Source organism: Aquarana catesbeiana, linkage group LG13, assembly GCF_042186555.1.
Source record: "Aquarana catesbeiana isolate 2022-GZ linkage group LG13, ASM4218655v1, whole genome shotgun sequence".
Lineage (NCBI taxonomy): Eukaryota > Metazoa > Chordata > Amphibia > Anura > Ranidae > Aquarana > Aquarana catesbeiana.
The window spans coordinates 236,413,957-236,438,362 of record NC_133336.1 but is presented as its reverse complement, the minus strand read 5'-3'; the positions used below and the strand labels follow the sequence as shown (position 1 = coordinate 236,438,362).

Sequence of the window (24,406 nt, the reverse complement as noted above, 5' to 3'; positions counted from 1 at the left end):
TGTTAAATCCCTGCAATGGACATTGATCACCCAGAGTGGATTGTTTTTTTTTTCCCCAACAAAAGTGGAGTTACACTTTAAATAGAGCGGAGACAATCTGCCACCATAGAGCTTGTCACTTTCATCTGGTCGTTGATTAGTATGCTCTGCTTTCTGCATTTACTCTTGCCTGTCACCAGACTTTCGGATGTCACTACTCCCAATGCTGCTTTCTTGCAAGATACAGGACCCCAACCACCCATCTGCATTCTTCTGGAAACGTGTGGGTGGACTACATGTTGAGATCCATTCCATGAGACTGTCCCGTTCTAATTAAACTGACTTTAGTAAGAAAATGCTACGCACCCTCCATCCATCCCACTGGAATCTACTAAGAAGTGGTTGCATGCAATGACTGGCAAGAGGCTGCAGTCCTGAATAGAGGACCTCTCCATGTTCTGCTCAATCTAGCCACAAGGAACAGGGGACATCTCTATAAAACCTAAAGGTGAAAGGCAGATATGAAAAACACAAATGTATGCAGCCCTTGTTATTATATTATTAACCACTTCAGCTATCACACCTGTACACCACCGAGGGCCAGAGCAAGATTTACATTTCTATGTGCCGGGTTTATTATGCAATACATTTATCCAGTGGCGGCTGGCGCTCAAAATTTTTTCTTTTGGGGGGGGGGGGGGTGCAAACAGATTTAAAAAAAAAAACATCAATTGCAGCCACTGTGCCCATCAAACGCAGCCACTGTGCCCATCAAACGCAGCCACTGTGCCCATCAAACGCAGCCACTGTGCCCATCAAGCGCAGCCACTGTGCCATCAAACGCAGCCACTGTGCCATCAAACACAGTCACTGTATCCATAAATTGCCGCCACTGTGCCATCAAACGCAGTTACCGTACCCATCAATTGCTGCCAGTGTGCCCATCGATTGCTGCCAGTGTGGCCCATCGATTGCTGCCAGTGTGCCCATCAATTGCCGCTACTGTGCCCCATCAGTTGCCGCTACTGTGCCCCATCAATTGCCGCTACTGTGCCCCATCAAATGCTGCCAGTGTGCATCATCGGGACTTACCTGTCTCACAGCGGGTCACGGTGGCGTCCTCCATGTCCACGCTCCTCGATGTCTCCGGTCCTCTCTATCAGGCGTCCAATCGCACCTGTTGTTTCAGCTAATCAGGTGACAGGTAACCAGACCCGAGCACCTGATTGGCTGAGAGGCGGGTCAGTATTGGGAAAGTGATTTATTCGCTTTCCTAACACAACACTGAGTAAACAGCGAACGCACAGCATTGCGCCCGCTGTTTACCATTTTGGAAGCCTATTAGAGCCTACGGCTCTAATCAGGATGGCTATTAGAGCCCACGGCTCTAATCAGGCTAGTCCAAGAAAAACCCGCCGCTGCAATTCAAGGGGCCGGACACCTGAATAGGGGGCGGCAGCGGCGACCATAGATAGATTCATGCGATGCATGAATCTATCTATGGTGAGAGAGAGATAACAGGAGAGAGGGGGCGGAGCTCCTGCGCCCTTTATGGACGGACCCCCACTGCATTTATCATTATAATAATATATACTGTTGTTTTTGTTTTGTTTTTTAAGACAAGCAAGGATTTCTTTTGGTGATATTGTCTTGCAAAAAATATTTTAGTTTTTATGCAATCTATAGATAAAAATTTGACACAAACCATTTTTTTTCTCAATTTTCCACTTTTTTTTTTTATTGTGACACTGAAAAAAATGAATGAACAAAATGAGCAGAAAAACTTTTGATTAACCTGTTGCAGACTGTCCCACGTACATTTACTGCGGGGAGGCAGCTGCTCTGCGCAGAATCACGTACAGGTACTTAATTCTGCACTTCCGGGTCTGCGGCGGTGACCCGCTTCCGCTGTGATTGGACACAGCGAGAGTCAATCAGCTGGTCCGGTGGACCCGACATCTGCCGGAAACCTGACAATCATTCCTGATAGAGGCAGAACGGCGGCCTGCCTATGTAAACATGACAGATCGCCGTTCTGTTAGTAGGGAAGACAGAGATCCTGTGTTTTGCTAAGCAGTAAAACAGATCTCTGTCTTCTCACAGTTAAAGCACCTCCCCCCCGCACAGTTAGTAAACACTTCCTAGACGTGCATTTAACCCTTTGATCGCCCCTGATAACCCCTTCCCTGCCAGTGTCATTAGTACAGTGACAGCGCATATTTTTTAGCACTGATCACTGTATTGGTGTTACCTGGTCCCCAAAAGCGTCACTTGGTGTCCGATTTGTCTGCCGCAATGTCACGGTCCCGCTATAAGTCGCTGATCGCCGTCATTACTAATAAAATCCAATAAAAATATCTCACAGTTTATAGACACTATAACTTTTGCGCAAACCAATCAATATACGCTTATTGGGATTTTTTTTCCCCCAAAAAAACATGTAGCAGAATACATATTGGCCTAAATTGATAAAGAAATTTGATTTTTTTTTTTTTTTTTATTGGATATGTTTTATACCAGAAAGCTAAAAATATTGTTTTTATTTATTTTTTTTTTTAATAAATTGTTGGGGGTTTTTTTGTTTATAGCGCAAAAAATACAAACCACAGAAGGTGATCAAACACCTCCAAAAGAAAGCTCTATTTGTGGGAAAAAAAGGACCTCAATTTTATTTGCGTACAACGTCACACGACCGCGCAATTGTCAGTTAAAGTAACACAGTGTCGTATCGCAAAAAATGGACTGGTCATGAAGGGGGGTAAATCTTCCGGAGCTGTTAAAGTGGAGGTCCACCCTGAAAAAAAAAAAATGCACCAAAAAATACCTAAAAAAATGGAGGAAAAGAAAAAAACATTTTTTTTTACTTACGTGAAATGGCTGTTGCTAGGCAGTCTTCCTAATCTGCCTCTTCCTACACCGCGGTGATCTTCAGTCTTCTGCTCCCCGTGTTGTCTTCTGGGGAATGGGGCGCGGTGTGTTATGGGAACTGTGTGTGTCCCACAACACATCGCGTCCCATTCACAAAGCGCCACGCCGCTCGCGCGTGCGCAGTAGGAAACTGGCAGTGAAGCCGCAAGGCTCCACTGCCTGTTTCCCTTACTTAGGATGGCGGTGCCGAGACCCGAGAGCTGAGGGACGGGTCGGCCTCGGGCGGCCGACATCGTGGGCACCCAGGACAGGTAAGTACTTATTTAAAGTCACCAGCTACAGTGTTTGTAGCTGCTGACTTTTAATTTTTTTTTTTTTATGACGGAATCCCGCTTTAAGTGCTTAGCAAAAGTTAGAAAAATATAAATTAAGCAGGAAATAAACAGTCAAGGGGAGAAGGGGAAGAAGGTGATAATTAGGGCTGACTAAGTAATAATAAGAATTAAAGAGGTACACATTTAAAAAAAAAAATAATTATTATTGTCAGGTTGCTGTAACTGATATTATATGCAGGTTAAAGCTCATCAATTTGATCTACTGATGAATGAAACAGAGTATAATGAAAAGTAACAATGCTACATTGTATCACATCCGAACAGATGGGGAGCATCCCTTATTCTACCACCTATGCTGCTGCAATGCAATACCAAAAACATGAACAGCTTTATACCAGTGTAACAATATGAATCTTTTCTTCTGTGAAAAATAAATATGCATAAAACAAAATAATCAAATACACCAAAATAAAATCTTGAATATAACAAAAAAGCCTGTGTGATTTATTATTATTCAAGAATGTGCGATCCAATCTTGTGTGTTCATAAAAAACAATGCTGTCCCAACCACCACCTTGCAGTGTACAGTATATCACAAAAGTAAGTACACCCCTCACATTTTTGTAAATCTTTTCTTCTATCTTTTCATGTGACAACACTGAAGTAATGACACTTGTCTACAATGTAAAGTAGTGAGTGTACAGCTTGTATAACAGTGTAAATTTGCTGTCCCCTCAAAATAACTCAACACACAGCCATTAATATCTAAACCGCTGGCTACAAAAGTGAGTACACCCCTAAGTGAAACTGTCCAAATTGGGCGCAAAGTGTCAATATTTTGTGTGGCCACCATTATTTTCCAGCACTGCCTTAACCCTCTTGGGCATGGAGTTCACCAGAGCTTCACAGGTTGTCACTGGAGTCCTCTTCTACTCCTCCATGACGACATCACGGAGCTGGTGGATGTTAGAGACCTTGCGCTCCTCCACCTTCCCTTTGAGGATGTCCCACAGATGCTCAATAGGGTTTAGGTCTGGAGACATGCTTGGCCAGTCCATCACCTTTACCCTCAGCTTCTTTAGCAAGGCAGTGGTCATCTTGGAGGTGTGTTTGGGGTCGTTATCATGTTGGAATACTGCCCTGCGGCCCAGTCTCTGAAGGGAGGGGATTAAGCATGTGCAATTTGTTTCGTTCCGAATTCGTTTTTTAACGAATTTCGACAAATTCGTTAATTCGGGAATATCCGAATGAACGAAAACCCGTTTAACAAATTTTTTCCGAATATTCGTAAATTCGATAAGATTGGACATCCGTAAATTCGGGCATTCGTACATTCGTACATTAGTAAATTTGTGAAATTGTAAATTTGTAAATTCGAAAATTCGGAAATCTGAAATAATAGTTAACTAATAATAACTTAACTATTAGTAATTATTACTAGTAACTTAAAAATTATAGGTATTGTAATTTCCTTTCAAATTTTGTCTGTTAGTGAACGTAACACATCCAAATTTATCCAAAGTTATGAATTATCCGAAAAAACGGAATGGAACGTAATGAATTAATAATAATAAATAACAATAATAATAATAATAACAACGTTTTATTATTATTATTAATGTGTTCCGTTCCATTTGTTTAGATGCAGCATTCGTTTTGGATAATTCGTAACTTCGGATAAATTCATATTTGTTACGTTCACTGACAGTCAAATTTGAAAGGAAATTACAATACCTATAATTTAATAGTTACTATTTCAGATTTTTGAATTTTCGGGTTTTTGGATTTTCAAACTTCGAATTTACAAATTTCCGAATTTTCTAATTTACAAATGTACGACTTTACGAATTTACGAATGTACGAATTTACAAATGTACAAATGTAAAAATGTACGAATGTACGAATGAACGAATGTTCGCATTTACGAATTTACGAATCGCGATCATAACGAATGACCCGAAAAACGAAAAAAATAATAAACTAATGAAATGAAAACGAAAATGAACAAATTTTTTGGCTGTGCACATGTCTAGAGGGGATCATGCTCTGCTTCAGTATGTCACAGTACATGTTGGCATTCATGGTTCCCTCAATGAACTGTAGCTCCCCAGTGCCGGCAGCACTCATGCAGCCCCAGACCATGACACTCCCACCACCATGCTTGACTGTAGACAAGACACACTTGTCTTTGTTCTCCTCACCTGGTTGCCACCACACACGCCTGACACCATCTGAACCAAATAAGTTTATCTTGGTCTCATCAGACCACAGGACATGGTTCCAGTAATCCATGTCCTTAGTCTGCTTGTCTTCAGCAAACTGTTTGCGGGCTTTCTTGTGTATCATCTTTAGAAGAGGCTTCCTTCTGGGACGACAGCCATGCAGACCAATTTGATGCAGTGTGCGGCGTATGGTCTGAGCACTGACAGGCTCACTCCTCACCCCTTCAAGCAATGCTGGCAGCACTCATACATCTATTTCCCAAAGACAACCTCTGGATATGACGCTGAGCACGTGCACTCAACTTCTTTGGTCGACCATGGCGAGGCCTGTTCTGAGTGGAACCTGTCCTGTTATACCGCTGTATGGTCTTGGCCACCATGCTGCAGCTCAGTTTCAGGGTCTTGGCAATCTTCTCATAGCCTAGGCCATCTTTATGTAGAGCAACAATAATTTTTTTCAGATCCTCAGAGAGTTCTTTGCCATGAGGTGCCATGCTGAACCTCCAGTAACCAGTATGAGAGAGTGAGAGCAATGACACCAAATTTAACACACCTGCTCTCCATTCAGACCTGAGACCTTGTAACACCAACGAGTCACATGACACCGGGGAGGGAAAATGGCTAATTGGGCTCAATTTGGACATTTTCACTTAGGGGTGTACTCACTTTTGATGCCAGCGGTTTAGACATTAATGGTTGTATGTTGAGTTATTTTGAGGGGACAGCAAATTTACACTGTTATACAAGCTGTACACTCACTACTTTACATTGTAGACAAGTGTCATTTCTTCAGTGTTGACACATGAAAAGTTAGAACAAAATATTTACAAAAATGTGAGGGGTGTACTTACTTTTGTGAGAGACTGTATGTATTTCATGTGAAGAAAGTCCTACACACCTCTGTGGATGGATCACTCACTGAAACAGGCGGACTCTTTTATAATGAGAGGTCCAATGTATGAGGAATCAGAGCCGCTCTCTCTCTCTCTCTCTCTCTCTCACTTCTATCTTCCATTTGTTTGGCAAACAAATAAAGACCCTAATAGTGTAAATCCATTACTGGAAAAAAAAAAGTCAGGAACTTCTTCCATGTTCCTCGCACATCGAGTAGCCCATTAAAATGAATTAAATGAATGTTCTGCACTACACACGATGAGAAAAACGCATGGAAACGCCCCGTGCTTGGTTGTGCCTGTAGGTGTGAATCGAGGCAGTTAAGCTGTGTTTTAACCTGCCCCAAGCTGCAAAGGCAGCACAGGGGGGTATAAACACGCAGTGGTCACAATGCTTTGCATCGCAGCATGGCAAAAATGATCCCATCAGTCGTGTTTGGAGGACAGTACCGAAAGAAACTCATTGAAGTCAATGGGACGGTAGCTCACCGGCATGCAATGCAGGCAGTTGCAGTGAGGGCTTTTATGCGTTAAAACAGGCGGTGAGGAGGCAGTATATCACTTCCTCACTGCCTGACAAACTCCCTCTGAAGTGTGATCCATCACAGAGTGCTTTTCAGAGGGCAACACTAGTGTAAATGAGCCCTAAAATCCTTAAGCCTTATCTCTAAATGCTCTAAATTAGAACTAAAAGAATCTGTCTCATATGTTAACCTCCGCTATATCCCTGTCTGGTGTGGCGGCAAATATGAAAGACGCTTCTTCATAGTTAGAATTGCTACAGTAGATACTAGTAGTGTACGGTGCATGTTTCTGTTAAAACGCGTGGTGGCAGCAATCTGTTGTGTAAAGGGTTAACTGCAGGCTTTTTTTTCAGCTGGAACGTGGCGGAACTCCGTTCCACCACTTCTGGCTCTCGTCCTCCGCTCCCAGTTGTCCACTTGCACTTGTAAATACAGAAGCCTTCTCTGTTTTCAAGGGCAGCTTTCCTCTCTGTGGCTCTCGCAGATCTTTGGCTGCTCCGCATTCAAGGCAGGGACAAGGAAGATGCAGGCACAATGTGGGATGGAGCATCACATGGTAAGTTGCATTGTGATCCTCATCTGTGCCCGGGTGTACAGATACCGCCCAATGATCTCCCTGCAAATGAGACAGAGAGGCGGAGCCACCTACACTGCCGGAGGGTATTAGAGCAAGGCCAGGTAGATGAGATGTAAAATCTTTTTGGAGCAGGGGAAAGAGAGAAATGAGGGCTGATGTGTGCAGAGGTGGGGATGGGGGAGGTAGAGGTCAGAGCCCTTGGAGGGGGGTGCAGAGGTCAGAGCCATGGACAGAAGAAAGAAGATAGAAGATAGAAAAAGCATTTAAATAAAGGAATTGTCAAAAACTGTCTCTTGTCATTTTTAACATTTTTGACATTTTTTTTGTGAAATGGTAGGTACCCCCTTACCATTTCACACAGGGGGAGGGCCGGGATCTGGGGGTCCCCTTGTTAAAGGGGGCTTCCAGATTCCGATAAGCCCCCCGCCCGCAGACCCCCACAACCACCGGGCAAGGGTTGTGGGGATGAGGCCCTTGTCAACATGGGGACAAGGTGTTTTGGGGGGCTACCCCCAAAGCACCCTCCCAATGTTGAGGGCATGTGGCCTGGTACGGTTCAGGAGGGGGGGCGCTCTCTCGTCCCCCCTCTTTTCTTGCGGCCTGCCAGGTTGCGTGCTCGGATAAGGGTCTGGTATGGATTTTTGGGGGTACCCCACGCATTTTTTTTTTAAATTTTGGCCGGGGTTCCCCTTAATACCCATACCAGACCTGAAGGGCCTGGTATGAAATTTAGGGGGACCCCCCACTTCATTTATTTTTTAAATTTTGCTTCGGGGTTCCCCTGTGGGGAATTCCAATGCCGTTTTTATCAATGAACTTCTATGTGTATTGTCGGACCGGCAATTCATTAATAGCCGCGAGTAGTTTTAAATGACTTTTTTTCTTTTGAAATGTCATTTTGCTGTCAGACTGTTCTAAACACGGGAAACATGCGCCCCTTTACAGGCATACTATAGACAACCCCCAGGTACGAAATTTAAAGGGATATTACATTCTATTGTAAAAAAAAAAAAAAAAAAAGGGATATTACACTTTTATTGTTTGACTTTAAGCATTATTAAAATCACTGCTCCCTAAAAAACGGCCGTTTTTAAAACTTTTTTTTGCATTGATCCATGTCCCCTGGGGCAGGACCCGGGTCCCCAAACACTTTTTATGACAATACCATGTATATAAGCCTTTAAAATGAGCACTTTTGATTCCTCCCATAGACTTTTAAAGGGTGTTCCGCGGCTTTCGAATTTGCCGCAAACACCCCAAATTGTTCGGCGAACTGGCAAACAGCCGATGTTCGAGTCGAACATGAGTTCGACTCGAACTCGAAGCTCATCCCTACTCTGTGTGTAGCACGCTCCTCAACCCTGCACTCTGTATGTAGCACACTCCTCAACCCTGCACTCTGTATATAGCACACTCCTCAACCCTGCACTCTGTATGTAGCACACTCCTCAACCCTGCACTCTGTATGTAGCACACTCCTCAACCCTGTACTCTGTATATAGCACACTCCTCAACCCTGCACTCTGTATGTAGCACACTCCTCAACCCTGTATGTAGCACACTCCTCAGCCCTGCACTCTGTATGTAGCACACTCCTCAACCCTGTATGTAGCACACTCCTCAGCTCTGCACTCTGTATATAGCACACTCCTCAACCCAGCACTCTTTATGTAGCACACTCCTCAACCCTGCACCCTGTAAGTAGTACACTCCTCAACCCTGCACGATGTATGTAGCACACCCCTTAACCCTGCACTCTATATGTAGTATACCCCTAAACACTGCCCTCTTTATGTAGTGCACTCCTGAACTCTGTGCATAGCATACACCCTATTCCTAAATTCCTGTTATTGATTACTTCTTTAAGATCCTCCCACTGCTATACACTTTGGCCACACCCACAGTTCGATGCGGTTCAGCGCGGGGGGGGGGGTTAGGGGGGTGGATGTGGTTGAGTTCCTGCACCTATTCTCTGAGGAAAAGAAGCCCTGGATAATTTATATAGTCTTACAGATACAACTGGACCTTTAAGGGCAAACATAATGCTGATCCGGCCCTCAAGGAAATTGAGTTTGATACCCTTGATGTAGGGGAAGGTGTATAAAACTACGTTCTTGCATGACCAGTGTAGATAAGATGTCCCACCTTGTTTTGTGTCTGCCCGACCATGAGTACTCACCGTCCCCCTTGCTATTAACTAAATTAATGAGACCACACATGAATTGAAGTACAAATGGCCATAGCAGCCTTTTTATTAACAAAAACAACTTATCAGCCTGTTGGTCTTATGACGGCATCCAGAATTCCAACTTGTTCCACTTGTAACACTGCGGGACCTTTTACCATACCAGGCCTCCAGCCGTGACACCAGCTCAGAGACAACCCACACCCGCAGTGCAACCATTACCATATTCCAGCGAACCTTAGTAACTGGAATACACCAGAGGGGCACATACCACCAATGAGCCCCCTACACTTCCATCTCAATCGTATTTTCTTCCACTGTCAAAAGACCAACCACCGCCACCGCCCACTAGGGTGACACCTTACCCTTGGGGGCCCCTCCACACCTGCAATGTACTTTGAATGCCATCATGCAACCCCCGGGGACCACAAATCCATGTACACCCCAGATAAATGGACCCCTATCCCCCCTTGTAGTACCGCCCGGTATCGGACTCATACTAAATGGCAAATGACCATGCCCCATTACGAATAAAATTCGACCCACCACTTTATAAACTTTTTTTTTTTTGTAAAATCTCAGAAATGACCGTGCTTTACGCCAAGTAGTCCGAGCCACCTTGTTGGACTACAAGACCAGCATATCCGTGAAGGCTGAACAGAGCCGCCGGAAATCGAATTCAACCTACCAAAGGAGCGAACCCCCCCAGATCATTCCCCCCAACATGTAGTACCAGAATGTCCGGTGGCCTGTCAAGGCATGCAAAGTAATGCACCTCAGGCACTTCCTTGCTCCACCTCATCCCCGGTACCCCTAACCAGCGGACACCCGCCTCCCCCCGAAAAATGCCTAGCTACCTACCATCCTTCTTAACGGCAGCTCGCCTGGTCCCCAGAACATAAGAGTAACCCTAGAACCAAACGAGGTGTGCTGCACTCCATCTGAAAGAAAGAACAAAACACTGTGTAACCCCTACACAACCATGAATACTTGCCCAGCATGATAAATTCTCCCCCCTCCCCCCCATTTTCCACGATTAATCAGCCACCACAGAGGGCGAATGTAACTACGGAATGTTCAGGAGTCCCATCTCCTACTCCGCTCCACAGCCGCCTCATCCAACCCATACTGAGCATCCACTGTGGCCACCCTGATATCAAAGGAGTGCGAGGCATACTGTCTTTTTCTCTTTTTCCCAAAAAAACGCTGCCTGTAGACCCCCAAAATTGGCTAAAACAGAAACTTGGACAACGGAGACCCATCCCCATGCCACAGCAACGCCCCCCCCCCACTAGCTGGCGAACCTCCAAAAACTGCCACACCACCCTCACCAGACAAACAGTGGAACCTGGCAAGGGAAACAGTTGCACCCATGCACCCTAGCCCTCCTGATCCATCTTTGACATGTGCAGCAATACGCTCCACCTGTCCTTACTACCAGAGCACCTCCTGTACCCAAATACCCCCCTAAACTTCCTAGCTCGCTGGTCCGAAATGCCCCCAAAAAGCCAGTGAAAAAAATAAAAATACAAAAAAAGCTGAATGAACACAGCGTTCCCAGCCATGCCAAATTGACCTACAAAATTGCGAAGACCACCAGCCACTTAACATCCTTGCATTTTTGTGACTACTGATATCCTACTGCCCGTCTAACCCAAAATATTTTTGTAGCATCCATCCCGCCCTGTAACTTAAAGAAAAACGCTAAGTCCGCCAGCTTCTTCTCTATAGAAGACACCCCGCACCATGTTCCTAGAGACAAAATAAAGGACCCTCATCCTTACCTCCGACTGCACCTGATCCACCTACGCTAGCCTTCAGACCTACCACCATTACCGCCATAACTTGGTGTAGGCTGTCCCCGTAACCTCACTCATCGACCTCCTGATCCAGCCGGCTCCAATACAATCTCCCACAGCCACCTGTGCCAAGGAACCCCCTGTTGCTTGGCCGCCGGTGCCAGCCCTCTGAACCTATCCCACTGAACCGGGACAATGAGTACGCTAGCGTATTGTCTACCCCTGGGAGGTGAACAGAATATAGAAAGATGTTCAATTGTAGGCAGCGTAGCACCCTGTGGCACAACAGCCTTAGACCGGGTTGGGACGAACTGAGATGCGGTCAATGACTTGAACCACTCCCAAGTAGTCACAATTCAACCTAATTTTAATTTTCAAACAACTCGCCCCAGATTTCCATGGCCAGCACTACCTGAAGAAGCACCAGGAGTACCCTGTTACCGAAAAAACCTGCATCTAACCAGGAACGCGCCCTATAACCTGATGACCCCGTAGCATCCGTAAAAACCCCAATTCGAGTTAGCTCACCCCCCTCCAACATACAAACCGATCTTCCATCATACTCTACCAAAATGTGTGACACACTCAAGTCCTCCCGATGTTTTCGATTAAGACGGAAAAAATGTGTAGAGGTCTTAACCCCCCACCGTAGCAGCCGATAACCGGCTGCAAAAAAAAAAACAAACCCAGCCCATGAGGAGAATGCCACATGCAAAATTAACTTACCCAACGGTGATTGTAGCTTTTTAAGCTGTAACTTGCGCATTCCCAGCGTCCCACAGATCTCCGCCTTGAGGGCCACCAATGTATCCTCTGGCAACCGACACTCCATAGTGTCCGAAACGATCACTATACCAGAAACAAACTAAACATGGCAGTCTGGCCTTCCTTCCCGCCCTCTGCCAAGGAAATACCGACTCTGCCCTAAATGTGCTGTAATATAGACATAAGTATCCCACATACCGTAGCGGAAGGGGTCCCCACGCAATGGAAATCATCCAATTAATGGATGACGGAATTCAACCCTAATAGTTCTCAAACCACCCATTCCACAAAGCAACTGAACATCCCAAATAACGTGCAGGAAACTGAGAAGCCCATGGGTAAGCAACGATCTATGTAAAATTCATCCTGTCAGCAGCACCCCAGCAGGCAGAAACTGTGCAGGTGTACGGGGAGCGAACGAAAAAAACGGATTCAATGTCCGCGTTCGCCCTCAGAGTCCCGTTTCCATAGCGGAGAACAATGGATAAGGCAAAACGTGTGTGCCTCCTACTTAGTCACCGCCCCTCGAGGGGAAATCCCTAAATCCGGCAAAGGCATCACCGTGAACGGCCCGCCCATGCGACCCCCGCTATCTCCTTACCCAGCTGTACAGAGACCCCCCTAGATGTTGTAAAGTGGAACGCAAATACAGTGACACAGGCGTAGCCGCCCTAAGAGAAACAAGGGATCTTAACCCTCCAAGAACCCCCCCCAGCAGCAACCGCACAGCCTCACGGTCCGGATACCAAATTAGGAAAGGTTGCATCCTTACCCTCCCTTACCGCTGTCTTCCCTCTCGTAAACAGACTCCCGGCATGTCCCTTGCCTTTTTTTTTTTTAAGAAAACCTCGGTACCCGGGAGGAGAACCTCCCCACCTTGGAGCACTCGTGAATAAAACGACAGAAGCTCGCACACTTGCAATTGCCCTTGTCGTACTGCCCACATATAAACCCCAGTGCTTAGTGGCCGGTAGTCCAGGGGAAGCTGCACCACCGGCCCCTCCTGTAAAACTGGTTCGGAGCCCGCGCTAAGGACATGAGCCGCTTCCAGGGGCTGATGTCTTAGTGGTCGCCATATAACAACAGAGCACTGAACCGTGTTCTGGGTTCTTTTACCTATGACGCTCCCCATAATGGCAAATGCCTGTAGCCAATTGGCGAAAAACGTTGGTATCAGTCTGTACTGCCTCCTTCCTCATCCTCCTTCTTTGAATCCTCGGGCATAACCCTATCTGCACATCGTCCAGCTTTCCCCGGGACCCCCTGCGATGTTCCGGCCTCCTTCCCTGATGCTGCAACAGCAGCCACCTGTTCTGGGGGGGGGATACTATGGGCCCCGTGGTGGTGGGTGCTACCGCCGTAACCAGGGGGAGGGGGTACCACACTGTGTCCATTCCCTATCCCGACCTTGACTATTCTACCGCAGCGCCACCTGCGGGGAATTGCCCCGTTCCCCCCCCCCACGTAAAACGATGCACCAAATCACGCAGCCCCCCTAATAAATCCCACAACTGTGGACGCAGCAGGTGCAAAACCCGCCACCTGTGGGCCATACCCCCACCCGCGACGTGGCACCGTGAGGGGCTGCCACGCTCCCATCAGCTACCCCAACAAGTTACCCACTACATTACAAAGAGAGCTGTTAAATTAATTATTCGTCTTACCAGGCTGTCCAGGGGGACCCCAAACAGCCACTGCTCCAGAAACCAGATGCCCTTGTGAGTCGTCTTCTACAGACCAGGACAGTTCATCTTCTGACCTCACTTCTGGAATCTGTGGTTCCTCCCCTTGAAGCATCCCCGGGCGAGGAAGGCCCGGGTGCCGTGGATCCGTGCCGTATCTGGCTCCGCCTCCCCGCACCGGATCCGCCTGCCGATATATATTGCGCAGACCTCCAGCCCTTACAGTATCCCAGGACGCCGTCCGCCTTCTCCTGGCCCATTACCCTCCCTCTCACTTATGGCAGAGGTCGCCACCGGACATTAGGGCCGCTGGCCGAAGCTGGTAACCGTTTGTCGGCCGCGACATTGTTCCTCCCACGCCGAGACTCCCCCCCCCTTACCACAGAGGGGGAGGGGTCTGTTAGCTCAGGACAGTGACGCCGGGCGGACGGAGGCTTACGCACGCTTCCTGACACCCTGTCCACCAAGCTCCGCCTACACCGGGGATTCCGTCCAGGCCCCCCACCCATGAAGCTGTTAATCACCTCGCCTGTGGTCCTGACTAAGGATGAGCTCCGGCGTGTTCGCACAGCCCACGTGCAGAGCCCGCCAGGAATTTAGCACTGCGCTAATCACAGGCGGTGAGACATTTACTGATCTCTGCAGCCGCACATCGGGACAATGTCTCACTGCCTGTGATTAGCACAGCGCAGTGCCGACTTCCTGGGGGGCTCGGCACGTGGGCTGTGCGAACACGCCGGAGCTCATCCTTATGCCCTGTACACACGACCGGTTTTCCCGTCGGAATAAACTCTGAAGGTTTTTCCAACGGAGTTCCGACAGAAACTGTCTTGCGTACACACGATCACACCAAAGTCCGACCGTCCAGAACGCGGTGACCTACAACATGTACGACGGGATTAGAAAAAGGACGTTCAATAGCCAGTAGCCAATAGCTTCCGTCTCGTACTTGCTTCAGAGCATGCGTCGTTTTTGGTCGGAACAGCATACAGACGAGCGGTTTTCCCGATAGGAATTGGTTCCGTCGGAAATATTTATAACATGTTCTCTTTCTAGGTCTGTCAGAATTTTTGGCGTAAAAAGTCCGATGGGGCATACACACGATCGGAATATACGATGAAAAGCTCCGTCTGACTTTTTCTGTAGGACATTCCGCTCATGTGTACGCGGCATAAATCCTGACGGGTCCTGGGCGGTGCTCATAAACTGACCCAACGCTCATGGAGAGTATCCGGGAGAAAAAAAACGATCCGGCGGACCAGACCGCCGGGTGCGTGGGATGCTCCACCCCCCCCCACTGCTGACCCGAACCCTAGGCTTCGGTTTCCACTAGTGCGACTTGTCATGTGACTTCAAAGTAGTCCCTGCATCACTTTGATGCGACTTGAGGTCCATAGACCTCAAGAATATACAGGCATTGCTTCAAGTCGCATCAAAATTGCGGCAAAAATGTGCCGTAAAATTTGCGGCAAAAGTCGCGCAACTTTAGGGTTGCAATAGAGGATACAGAGCAGATACCTGGCTACAAAGTCTTCTGGCCCCCTGCCCCGTGCCTGGATCATGTCCACCTGTCCATGCTTAAAATAAATGTTTTTTTATGATAAGCAGTAGTGTGGAAAAAACTGCCTCCTTGTCAGCTGTCCAGGAGACCCCCAGCTATCCCTTAACTAACTACCACAAACCCCTCCTCATCGTATTGCTCCATCCAATCCACTTATCCACCATTCTCCACCTACTACAATCCTTAACCCCATAGTTGCTTCCCCTTCTCACACTGTCATGCTGGCCTTGCACTATCTTTCCATTTATTTTCTCTCGCCCCGGGCCTTACTCTCCGGAGGGGGCACGACAAACCCATCTGATCCAGCCGGTTACTAGTTGCTGCTGCATTAGCATTTGAAGGAGTTAATTCTCTTCTCTCTTGTCATCTCCAAGTCTACAATAATTAACCGGACTTTTGCCTGCAGTTGGGTGTGTGTTCTACAAACACAGGTCAGACCTGTTTCTACAAGGAAAGGGACACGTTCACTTTCCATTTCTGCACTTTAGCCATGGCGCATTCCGATCTGAAAGGGTTGCTCTGCTGCCCACTCTGCCTGGGAAACTTTGCAGATCCCGTAACCTTGAACTGTGGCCACAATTTTTGCCGGGTCTGTATAAAAAAGGAGCTGGCATCACAGGCCTCCAGCGGCTTCTACGCCTGTCCTCAGTGCGGGGAAGGAAGCCGCAAACATCCTCAGCTTAAAAGGAATGCACAGTTAAGCGACGTCGCCCAACATCTCCGCTCTACGGAGGCGGCACCAAAGTCATCCGTGGTCTACTGCATCTCTTGTGCCGGCTCATTGGTCCTTGCTGTGAAGAAGTGTCTCCTGTGTGGCGTCTCGCTGTGTCTCCATCACCTGAGGCTCCACAGTAAGTCAACAGAACATGTCCTGGTTGACGTAAACCACTTTCTATTGCAGCGAAGATGCCCCAAACACAACCGGGCCCTGGACCGATACTGCTGGCACCATAAAGCTTGCATTTGTGAAGATTGCTCTTCGGCACTATGGCACATTGGGCATGAGATGCTAGCGATCGACCACGCCTTCGATTTAAAAAAGCGGAGGCTGAGAGATACGATGGAGACGCTGACCGCAAAGTGGGAGAAGACCCATTCTCGGATACGCCAGTTGGAAAAGGCGAAGGCCGAGCTGACGTGCAAGATGGCCCACGTCAATGCGATGCTGAACACAGCCAACCCCTTTCCTGTGTTGTTGGAGGAAGAGTCGGATGGAGTTTTCTTCTGTTTTGTGCAAGAGGAGAAGAGGCGGAATGTCAAGATAATTGTAATAGTCGTTGTGTTCTTTCTTTTAGCGACGCTTATTTCAATAGTCCTGGCAGCCGTGTTTTCAGGTGGAAAGGTGGCAAGGTACTGATTAGCAGGGTGGCACAGACGCTGGCCACGGTGGCAACTGGCATACCCTACCCTTGGCTCACGGGTAAGAAACTCTCCTGAGTGATGGAGACAGAGAGGAAATACAAGAAGCTGCTTTGTGCAGAAATCACAAGACGGGCCATACAGAGTTAGAGACCCATTCAGGCCGAAGTGAGAGATTGTCTTCTAAGGAACCCCTCCTCCACCCACTGCTACTGAGTAAGCTCCATGTTGGATGGTGCTGGAGCTCCTACAGGGTACAATGTTCATACCTGGCAATTTGCTGCTCAGGCCCAAGCAACCTGCTAGGAGGTCACACACCCCTCTCCTTTTCCCAGAAGTACCGGGTATTTACCAAGGACTCCAACAGAGCAACAAAGAGAAGATGATTATTAGCAGGTGGGGGGTATTGAACAAGAAAACCTGAAAGGTCAAAGTGACGTCTCCTTCACCCCTTTCTACTGGCCCTTTAATATGATCTAAATGCTAGAGCAGGGCTCTCCAAACTGCGGCCTACCGGCCAGATATGGCCCTTTGCTTGCCTTTATCTGGCCCTTGGGGCACTATTCCTCCCACTAATATGAGGCACTAGTCCCCCCACTGATACCAATGATGGGGCACTATTCCTCCCACTGATACCAATGATGGGACACTATTCCTCCCACTAATACCAATGATGGGACACTATTCCTCCCACTGATACCAATGATGGGGACACTATTCCTCCCACTGACACCAATGATGGGACACTATTCCTCCCACTGACACCAATGATGGGACACTATTCCTCCCACTGATACCAATGATGGGGCACTATTCCTCCCACTGATACCAATGATGGGGACACTATTCCTCCCACTGATACCAATGATGGGACACTATTCCTCCCACTGATATCAATGATGGGACACTATTCCTCCCACTGATACCAATGATGGGGCACTATTCCTCCCACTGATACCAATGATGGGGCACTATTCCTCCCACTGATACCAATGATGGGGCACTATTCCTCCCACTGATACCAATGATGGGGCACTATTCCTCCCACTGATACCAATGATGGGGCACTATTCCTCCCACTGATACCAATGATGGGGCACTATTCCTCCCACTGATACCAATGATGGGGCACTATTCCTCCCACTCATACCAATGATGGGACACTATTTCTCTCACTGACACTAATGATGGGACACAATATCCCTTTCACTGACACAAATGATGGGGCACTATTCCTCCCACTGACACCAATGAAGGGGCACTTTTCTTCCCACTGACACCAATGATGGGGCACTATTCCTCCCACTGACACCAATGATGGGGCACTATTCCTCCCACTGATACCAATGATGCGGCACTATTCCTCCCACTGACACCAATGAAGGGGCACTTTTCTTCCCACTGACACAAATGATGGGGCACTATTCCTCCCACTGACACCAATGAAGGGGCACTTTTCTTCCCACTGACATCAATGATGGGGCACTATTCCTCCCACTGATACCAATGGTTTAATGGTCACAGTCCGGCCCCCTAAAGTTTGAAGGGCAGTAAACTGGCCCTCTGTTTGGAAAGTTTAGAGACCTCTGCGCTAGAGCAATGTCATCTTTTTGCATGGGGGGCTCCTGGCTTCCCTGGCCATGTGATCATGTGACTGGCAGCCTCAGTGATCACAGGATCGTGAACCAGTCCTATCGGCTCCTGATCATTGCTGGGCCGTGAGCTGTTGGTGACACCGGAGGCACGGTGCTGGGGGCACTGATTTAAATTTATATGCAGCAGCTTGCCATCAAGGCCCACCACTGTGCTGCCCCATATATGTGTGATGCCAGTGGAAACGGGTAAAAAAAAAAATCCTTTGGCAGGTAAAATAGTAAACATACTTATTTTGTATTTATAACAATTTACCTGGAGTTTTCTGCTTTTAAGAACTGTATATATGGCTGCTGTGTGGGAGGCTGGACAGCAAATAATCATCTGACAACAACCAGTCCAGAAGGACTGTGAAAAACCTGCTGAATATTGGCTGCAACACATTATATAAATCTCAGATTGGACAAAATGGAGTTGATTTACTAAAATTGAGAGAGTGCACAACATCTGGTGCAGCTTTGCAATAGAAACCAATCAGCTGCCAGGTTTTATTGTCATTGCTTAATTGAACAAGCTGAAGTTAGAAGCTGATTGGCTGCCATGCACAGCTGCACCAGATTCTGCACTCAACCCCCACAGTATCAGCAGCTGACTGTATATCTGTCTGAAAATATTGCCCTCCATTCATTGTACAACATTGATGATCACCTTTCCTGTACATGGGGGGTAGTTATCCTCTATTACAAATGTGAGGGCAAAGTTCTACTTTAAGCCATGATGCACCACATGCTTTTTTACCCAACAACTGATTTGGGTGAGCAAAATTTTAATCTGATTTGTGATATTACTATTTTACAGTTGATGCTCTTAAAGTCGCCCCTGTATTTTGTGTTTTCATATACTGTATATTTTCTTCATCTAGACATCAGAAACAAAAGATGCACGCTCCCAATTTTCTCTTCTGTTAGAAATAAAGTGTTGGTTCAGTATGACTGTAATTGTGCCAAAAACAGATGAAACATAAATTGCGAGGAAAGTATTACTAATTCTTCCAATATGAATAATGATGTGTTCCACCAGGTATCAAGCCACGTGAAAAGTTTGGGAAGTACACCCAGGGCTGGGGCTCCCGCTAGGTGAACTAGGCAGCCGCCTAGGGCACACTGCTGCCTAGGGGGGGCGCAGCCACGGCCGCTGAATTCCCCATTAGCCTGGCTGGGGAATATGAGGGGCCCTACACAGGGCTGGGGGCGCTGACTGACTCTGCAGAGAAAGCAGCAGCTGTGGAGGACATCCGTGACGCCTGCTGCAGATGAGGTCAGCAGCAGCTCAGCCTGTGAGGAGGGCGACAGCGGAGGAGGCGGGCACAGCTGGGCAGGTGGAGAAGGCGGGCACAAGGACAGCTGGGGAGGTGGAGAAGGCGGGCACAGCTAGGGAGGCGGAGAAGGCGGGCAGGAGGACAGCTGGGGAGGCGGAGAAGGCGGGCATGAGGACAGCTGGGGAGGCGGAGAAGGCGGGCATGAGGACAGCTGGGGAGGCGGAGAAGGCGGGCATGAGGACAGCTGGGGAAGCGGAGGAGGCGGGCACAGCTGGGGAGGTAGAGAAGGAGGGCACAGCTGGGGTGGAGGAGAAGGCAGGCACGAGGACAGGTGGGGAGATGAAGAAGGTGGGCATGAGGACAGCTGGGAGGCGGAGGAGGCGGGCACAGCTGGGGAGGTGGAGAAGATGGGCACAGCTGGGGAGGCAGGTAAAGGCAGGCACGAGGACAGCTGGAAAGGCAGAGGAGGCAGGCAAAGCTGGGAAGGCGGAGAAGGCGGGCACGAGGACAGCTGGGGAGGTGGAGAAGGTGGGCACAGCTGGGGAGGTGGAGAAGGCGGGCACGAGGACAGCTGGGGAGGCAGGCGCGAGGACAGCTGGGGAGGTGGAGGAGGCGGGCGCAAGGACAGCTGGGGAGGCGTGCACAGCTGGGGAGGTGGAGAAGGCGGGCACGAGAACAGCTGGGGAGGTGGAGAAGGTGGGCACAGCTGGGAAGGCGGAGAAGGCAGGCGCGAGGACAGCTGGGGAGGCGTGCACAGCTAGGGAGGTGGAGAAGGCGGGCACGAGAACAGCTGGGTAAGTGGAGAAGGTGGACACAGCTGGGAAGGCGGAGAAGGCAGGCGTGAGGACAGCTGGGGAGGGAGAGGAGGCGGGCAGAGCTGGGGAGGTGAAGAAGGCGGGCACGAGGACAGCTGGGGAGGTGGAGAAGGTGGGCACAACTGGGGAGGTGGAGAAGGCGGGCACGAGGACAGCTGGGGAGGGAGAGGAGGCGGGCAGAGCTGGGGAGGTGAAGAAGGCGGGCACGAGGACAGCTGGGGAGGTGGAGAAGGTGGGCACAACTGGGGAGGTGGAGAAGGCGGGCACGAGAACAGCTTGGGAGGGAGAGGAGGCGGGCAGAGCTGGGGAGGTGAAGAAGGCGGGCACGAGGACAGCTGGGGAGGTGGAGAAGGAGGGCACAAGGACAGCTGGGGAGGCAGAGAAGGAGGCCACAAGGATAGCTGGGGAGGCAGAGGCAGCACGAGAACAGTGGAGGAGGCAGGCACAATTTCTCTGAACGTAGCTAATGAGTCCGCTCTCTGATCCTGTCACCCGCCTGGCCCTAGGCAGGACTAACAACACCCTGGCCACACCTAAGGCCTAGGGCGCAAAATAGTTAAGCATCAGCCCTGGGTTCACCATGCACACGTGCCACCACAATAGAGCTTCTTACCAGATGGTCATGATCCCCAATTACAAAGATCAAATGCACATAAGAAGCATCAGGCCCCTTTCTGATGTCTCCAAGCAAGGTAAGTATATTCCACTGTTCCCTCTATGACGGCTATCTGAGTCTGATTTGGGGTTCTGGCGATTGTATTGGTGAACATTATATGTTGGGACCCAGTGGATCATACCTTACCTTACTTGGAGACACCAGGGGGCGCCTGATGCTTCCTTTGTGCATTTGATCTTTGTAAATTGGCAGTGGCGGCCCGTCCATAGAGGGCACACAGGCCCTGCCTCCCCTATCCATGTGTCCGGCCTCCTGAATTACATATCAGTGGCGCCGGACCATGGATTCCAATGCGGGGTGTTTTTTTTTTTTTTTTTTTTTTTTTTATGCACCTGATTAAAGCCAGAGGCTCTAATGGGCTTCAGAAAAGGGTGGCCTCGGAGTGCAGAGCATTGCCCTCCCACCATGTTGTGTGAATATAGCGAATTCATTTTCGCTATTTTCACACTAAAGTTCCTCTAAAGTGTCAGGCGATCCTATTGGATGCCTAGCGCTTTGGCGGAAGAGGAGGCACAAGCTTGAGGAGCAGGCACCGGAGCTGCCACTGCCCCCCCCACTCCAGGAGAGGTCACCACAGCCCTGCCACATGAGCGAGTTATTGCCAGACTGCCTGGGGGGGGGGGGGGGGGTTGGGGTGCTGTCAGTGCGGGTGTTGTTTTCTTGATGCCCCCCCACCTCAAAGAAGAGCCCACTGGTATTTGGGGATCATGACCATCTGGTAGGAGGCTTTATTGCGGTGGAGGGCATGGTGTACTTCCCAAACTTTTCACGAGGCTTGATACCCAGTGGAATGCATCATTATTGTGAGAAGAATTAGTAATACTTTCTTCACAATTTATTTATTTTTTGGCACATGGACTAATTCCAGTGATTCTGAAATAACTATTTTTATGAACTTGCTAATTCACTGTTTGAGTACATATTTTGTACACCTATGGTACTGTTTGTTTTTGCCTTGTAACAAGAAGCGCACTATTATTTATGTACAGTATATATGTTTTTACATTACTTTTTGGTATTCGTTTGATAGATAGATATATATATATATGGGTGCAGCTCTTGGGTAATTCATCGCACTTTAGCGCAGAAACACATTTTTTGGTTTGTAGAAATAAAGTGACCCTGTGGTGTGAGAAATACCCGGTCGTCCTGGCTTTTTTTTCTAGCTTTGGAGTTCTGGCCAAAATCCATGCAAACAATGTAAGAACACACAACCTCCATGCAGACAGATTCCCAGAGAAATTTAAACCTGGCGCTGCAAGGCCGAGGTGCCAGCCACATAGCCGCAGTGATCCCGAATAAGAGTCAGCTTTCAAACAGGGCCGGTGCTACCACTAGGGAAACTAGGCAGCCGCCTAGGGCGCACGGCCACTGGTGTTCCTACTCTCTTCTCTCTGCAGCAAGCAACTAAGTCTCAGCATCAGCAGGCAGCCGCTGCTCCATTCGACATAGTGTCTGAAGCGCAGAGAACTGTGTCTGTGTCCCGACTCCTGAATGAATGGAAGCAAGCAAACATTCATTGATGGGCGCTGTTGAGGCTGCATTTGATGGGCGCTGGTGAGGCTGCATTTGATGGACGCTGGTGAGGCTGCATTTGATGGGCGCTGGTGAGGCTGCATTTGATGGGCGCTGGTGAGGCTGCATTTGATGGCCGCTTGTGAGGCTGCATTTGATGGGCGCTGGTGAGGCTGCATTTGAAAGGGCGCTGGTGAGGCTGCATTTGATGGGCGCTGGTGAGGCTGCATTTGATGGGCGCTATTGAGGCTTCATTTGATGGGCACTGGTGAGGCTGCATTGATAGCCGATGGTGAGGCTGCATTTGATGGGCGCTGGTGGGCTGCATTTGATGGGCGCTGGTGGGCTGCATTTGATGGGCATTTCGTTAAAAAAGTGGGGTATACATGGGCAGGGCAAAGAGGGTTGGGTTCGGGGGTGGAGCCAGGGGGGCGGCAAAATGAGGTTTCGCCTAGGGTGTCAAAAATCCTTGCACCAGTCCTGCCTTCAAAGTAAAACCATTCTTAGTGGCACAGGCAATATTCTTAGTTTAAAATGGTTAAGAACAAAATTAAAATTAGAGCTTTCTTTTTAAAGAACCCCTTCTTTCCATTTTTATTACAGTGTTCTGTCCCACAGGGACCAAAGTACTTGAAGTCCTATATGCTGTGGGATGCTATCTTCGATGTCGGACAAGGTGCCCCCCTCTTCTCATGGCCCCCCAACGTTGTAGCCAGAAAAGGAAAAGCTGCTTGATAGAGCTTTTCTGGGCTCCAAGCACTTGCCTGAGGCAAGAGGAATTCAGAGGAAAGGGGGCAAGTCAGCCTCCCACCACTCTGCATTCCTCTTGTCCTTGCTTGCCCCAGGCACATGCTTATAGCTGAGACAAGTGCTGGTTATCAAGTAGACTTCTCCTTACTAGCTATATTGTCAGAAGGTTGCAATGGAAGGGGAGGTGACCTGTCTGACCTCATAGCTAGACTTACATAGCACATAAGAAAATGGGACAAAGTACTATGTATATTTTATCCTCTAGGGGATAGAACAGTGAAAAAAGTGAGAATTCTTCTTTGAAGTCATCTGTTGAGAGAAATGAAATCTGAAACTGAGTTGCTTGGCGGTCATGCTGAGCCGACAGCTTCAATACATTGAGTACCTGGACTGGAACAAGTGTGCAGAAAGGAAATTACTTTACTTGCTGCCAGGTCCAGGTCAGGAACTCAAATTCCTTAAAGCCAAAGACAACCAAATATGAGTGTTTTCAGTCAGCAACAGCAAACATATTATGGAAAATTGCTTTCTAGATGCTTATTGTATTTTTTTCCTGGTTCCTGGCTCATATGTCAGCCTACCATTGGAAGCTAAACATTGTCCTAAGATTTCATAAAGTCCACCTTCGGGGTTCCTCAGGATGCAAAGAGTTTCCTCGGGCATCTCCTGTGCAAGGCCCACTCATTTATGCTGAAAAAAAATTGCAACTTAGGATTCTGTCACATATTCGGAGGTTTAGGGCGATAAGCAGCTATCAGATTCTCCTCCACCCAATGAAATTTCTGCAGCAAAAGTACCTAACACTACAAATGGACCTCATGGCACCTCTGGACTGTCAAACCTTCCGTTTTATGCTGGCATGAGAAGGGCCAAGAAACATTTACACTATATGGCCAAAAGCTTATGGACAGCTGACCCATCACAGCTATATGTTGGACATCCCATTTCAAAACAATGGTTATTAATATGGAGTTGCCCCCCCATATTACA

The 24,406-nt window shown here is 48.4% G+C and overlaps 1 protein-coding gene across 1 annotated transcript; it reads left to right on the top strand.

The window, feature by feature from the left end:
- Positions 1–15,830: 15,830 nt before the first annotated feature.
- Positions 15,831–17,380, top strand: LOC141117735 (E3 ubiquitin/ISG15 ligase TRIM25-like). The gene has a single exon (XM_073610747.1). The coding sequence runs from the start codon at positions 15,881–15,883 to the stop codon at positions 16,745–16,747; it is 867 nt and encodes a 288-aa protein (XP_073466848.1). The 5' UTR covers positions 15,831–15,880; the 3' UTR covers positions 16,748–17,380.
- The last annotated feature ends 7,026 nt before the right edge of the window (positions 17,381–24,406 follow it).